The 4,132-nt window shown below is 44.5% G+C and overlaps 1 protein-coding gene across 1 annotated transcript; it reads right to left on the minus strand.

The window, feature by feature from the left end:
* Positions 1 to 1,560: 1,560 nt before the first annotated feature.
* Positions 1,561 to 3,576, minus strand: LOC131604964 (uncharacterized). The gene is made up of 3 exons (XM_058877372.1): positions 2,391 to 3,576; positions 1,850 to 2,264; positions 1,561 to 1,681 (listed from the first exon to the last, which is right to left on the minus strand). The coding sequence occupies exons 1-3, from the start codon at positions 3,574 to 3,576 to the stop codon at positions 1,561 to 1,563; spliced, it is 1,722 nt and encodes a 573-aa protein (XP_058733355.1).
* Between the last annotated feature and the right edge of the window lie 556 nt (positions 3,577 to 4,132).

Raw genomic sequence — 4,132 nt, forward strand, 5'->3', positions numbered from 1 at the left:
GCTCTACACTTTTCAATAGTATGGCCCGGGGCCCCTGAATGAAATTCACATCGAGCATTAACATCATAACCAGGAGGGAGAGGACTAGGTGGAGGTCCAAGTTCACGGAGTTGTACCAATTGACCAGCAAGCAACTGGGGGAGAAGCTGAGCATACGGCATGGGAACCGGATCTATACGCCTGTCAGGGTATCTTTGCCTCTGTGGACCTCTCTGACCTTGAGGCCTAGGATTCTGTTGGCGATTCTGAGGAGCAGCAGCTGGTTGTTGCGGCACGAAAGGCTGTTGAGGTTCCATCCAAGGTTGCGGGAGAGCAGCAGCATATGCTTGAGGGACATATGGACCAGGAACAGCATAAGGCATCGGATAATAAGGAGGTGGAGCAGCAGAATATGCGGGAGCTCGACCTTGATCAACAGAAGCGGTGCTAGTCTCACCTTCCCTCTTCTTCACAAACCCAGAATAAGGCTTCTTACCATTACCATTAGAACTGCTAGGAGTAGCAACATCTTGAATAGTACCAGCTTTAACACAGTTTTCAACCCGTTCACCAATGATGACCACATCTGAGAAGGACGGAGAAGTATTACTAACCATGTGCTGAAGATACGGCCCCTTCAGAGTCCCCATAAACAGATCAATCAACTCACGGTCGAGAAGAGGAGGTTGAACTCGAGCAGCAAGTTCACGCCACCTCTGGGCGTACTCCTTAAAAGACTCGTCAGGCTTCCTTGACATATTTTGTAGCTGGGCACGGCTAGGAGCCATAGCTGTATTGTAGTGGTATTGTTTCAAGAAGGCGTCGACAAGTTGTCCCCAAGTACTGACATTAGACCTCTCAAGTTTCATGTACCACTCTAACGGAGCTCCAGTGAGACTATCCTGAAAGAAATGCATCAGTAGTGGTTCATTCTCAGCATGAGCGGCCATCTTACGGCAGTAGGAACGAAGGTGACTCTCTGGGCAGGTGACTCCTTTATACTTATCAAAGTCTGGCACCTTGAACTTTGGGGGGATCACAATCCCAGGTACCAAGCATAGAGCAGCAGTGTTGAAACTCGAAGTTTTAGCAACCTCAACGGCCTTAAGGCGTTCTTCAAGAGCTTGGTACATCTTAGCAGTCTCGGTCAACTCAGCAGTAAGATCATGTTCAAGATCAATAACCTCATGGTGGTCATCCACTACTTTTGCTATTCCCTCAACAGGAATCTCTTTAGTTTTTACTCCCCCATCAGCAGAGTTGGTAGGAGTATCTTTGACCATTCCAGCGACGCTCTTTCGGAGCTCTTCTTGTCCTTGGACAACGACATGGAGAGTCTCCATAAGTTGAGTCATTCTTTCCCCCATAACATCCATATCCCTACGGAGGGCAGCTTGATTCTGTTCAAATTGATCCATGACTCTCTCGTTACTCCTGGTGCGGTAAGGATGTAAGAAAGTCAGCTTCGTCGTCGGAAAAGAAATCTGTTGTTGGAAGGGACCTCAATTAGAATCTGATAAAAAACCTGAAAATGCAGTATGATATGAGTGCATGGGTGCATGTGTGCATGTTATATTATTTTCAAGAATTTTCGGCTTTGTCTCGAACCAACACTACAAGATAATGAGAAATAACGAAGCGCAACCAAGATAAACAACCATAATCCATTAATTCCACAACCACGTTTGAAGTACAAAATATTCTGCTCTCATGAGCCAACAATACAGAAAATGGAAATAAGAACCCCATCCAACAAGACTGGTGGTGATTCTATAACAAAAACCAATACTAAGCAGGATCTCCCATGTCCAAATGACGAAGTGGGCTATCTCCAATGTTCTTATAGCTCCAAGCCTTCATTTCTTCAAACAGCTTTTTGGTCTCAGCATGGGTTGGTCTTTTAACAACTTCTTGAATCAATAGGTCCTTTCTGAAATGCATGGTCTCCAAGTAACGGCTTCTCAATTCCCAACCTCTGGCTTCCTCTTGAGCTTGAGTATCACTTTGGCCCTTTTCCTCCATTCGACCCTTCAACTTGCGAATCTCTTCATAACACCCCTCAATCTTTGCCTGACGTTCCAGAAGGAGCTTGTCTGCTTTCTTTCGACGGGCTTTCTCTGATTTGGCTATATCAGTCTGGATTTGGAGCCTCTTTGTCAATTCCGCCAACTGATCCTCATAATGCTCTTTGATCTTCCTCTCTTGAATCTTAGTGGACTTGGGATCGGCAACCACTCTCGGCCTCTTCTGAGAAGTGCTTCCCTTGGCGTACAACTCTTCAAGCTCTATTTCTCTCATTTTCAATTTATGAAGGGCAGAAAGCTTCTCTTGCCTATCGGTATTCATCTTAACTTGCATCGTCTCCATTTGTTCAGTCAATTTCCGATTCTGCTCAATAGTCTGATTATAACGAGGCATGGAGACAATGTTGGGTTGTGCGCCAACAGGAGGGTACAAAGGATCCTTAATAGGGAAAGGCATTCCTTGGGTATTAGCCACAGTTTCGACCCACTTAGTATAGTCTTCATAAGTCGCACAGTCCCTTTGACCAAAATGCTTCTTGTCTCTCCAACAAATGTTCTTCCAGGCTTGTACAGCTTCTGCCATCTGCCCATTGTCGGTGACCACATGATAGAAAATGTTCTCAGCTATCTCAGATTGCTCAGGAGGATTGACGAAAGCATATCCATAAGTTCTCCTAGCCAAGACGGGATTATAATTGATCCCACCTCTAATACCCATGAGGGGCACATTATTGAACTTTCCACAACTCATGATAACCTCCTTGTCTTCCAAAGATCTGTTATACCATACAATGTCTTTGGCCCTAAGTCCCATAATCCTTTCAGCCCATTTAGAGGTGTGCCTACTATCAACGAAAGCTCCACGTTCAGGCAAATGTGATCTGAACCAACGGTATAGCAAAGGAGCAAAACATCTGACCAAACCCTTCTTTTGACGATTCTTTTGATGAACTGAATGATAAACATCCCCCAAGAGTGTAGGAACAGGATTCTGTAGAATGAACAAATGGATTGCACTCATATCAACAAAATCAGGCACATTCGGGAACATTAGGACACCATAGATACTTAGAGCCAGGATAGCCCTAAAAGTGTCCCATTCTTTCGCTTCAGCAGCATCACACCCTCTTTTGACCAGGAACTCCATGTGAAAACCCTGATATCTTCCTCTCTCGGAAAGATTTGCATCAACAACTGACTTGCTCAAATAAAGAGCCTTGGAGATTTCAATAGAAGTGGGAGCCTCCATGGTGCTATAGTACGGAACTTCCCCCTTCTTGATCGGAACACCAAGGAAAAGAGAATATTCTTCCAATGTGGGAATCAAAAGGTAGTCAGGGAACGTGAAGCAACGGAGAGAAGGGTTGTAGAACTGAAGCAAGGTATGAACTCCTTCTTGCTCGTATTTGGTGAACGGCATCTTGAGAAGACTCAGAATATACCCATACTTTTCACGGAACCTGGTTGTTTCATCCGGCGTGATCTTCTTAACCAAACACTCGAGAGAATCCAGATTCGGATTTAGAAATGTGTAGGAGATGTTGCGACTACCAGTCTTCCATGGAGGAGCCATGAGTTGGTTGGAGACAAAGCCAAATGTTCCTGAAAATAAATAAACATGCATGTTAAATGATATGGCGGAATGCATTTCATCGGGAGAATCCTAAAGTCCATTCGTAATTGCATATTTTCTTTTCTTTTCTTTTTGTGAAGTAAAATATTCTCTTTTTCTTTTCATTTTCTTTTTCTTTTCTTCTTATTTTTGAAGTGGACTTTAGAATTCTCCTCAAATGAAGTGAGGTGGATGCAGTAACATGATGTGTCATGGTGCAATGTGGTGAGAGACTGAGTGCCTCTCGCAATTCTGAATATCTGAGTAACACTGGGTATGACAAGTTCAAAGTTTCGGCTTCAGATTGCAATGTGAAAATCCGGGTATGATGAAGGCTAGTATCCTGTCCCTCCCCAAACTCACGGGTATGGATTCTAGACACGGACAGGTGGTCCCTAATGGTCACCAGGGTCTACAGTTCCCATGGGGTACAAAGTGTTTGAGGCAACAAGCGTGCCAGACACAGTGTTCCATGAAAGAACCTCGCCCAGTTGTGGTACCCCATATTGAACTCATC

This window comes from Vicia villosa, linkage group LG5 (genome assembly GCF_029867415.1).
Source record: "Vicia villosa cultivar HV-30 ecotype Madison, WI linkage group LG5, Vvil1.0, whole genome shotgun sequence".
Taxonomy (NCBI): Eukaryota; Viridiplantae; Streptophyta; class Magnoliopsida; order Fabales; family Fabaceae; genus Vicia; species Vicia villosa.

Excerpts from the sequence above, each read along its gene's own strand:
- LOC131604964 (XM_058877372.1), bottom strand. The coding sequence starts at position 3,576 with ATGGCTCCTCCATGGAAGACTGGTAGTCGCAACATCTCCTACACATTT. Across the intron at positions 2,265-2,390 it reads CAACATTGTCTCCATGCCTC|AGCTTGAAGAGTTGTACGCC; the intron begins GTTATAATCAGA and ends TGAGAGAAATAG. Across the intron at positions 1,682-1,849 it reads CATGCTGAGACCAAAAAGCT|AATATTTTGTACTTCAAACG; the intron begins GTTTGAAGAAAT and ends TCATGAGAGCAG.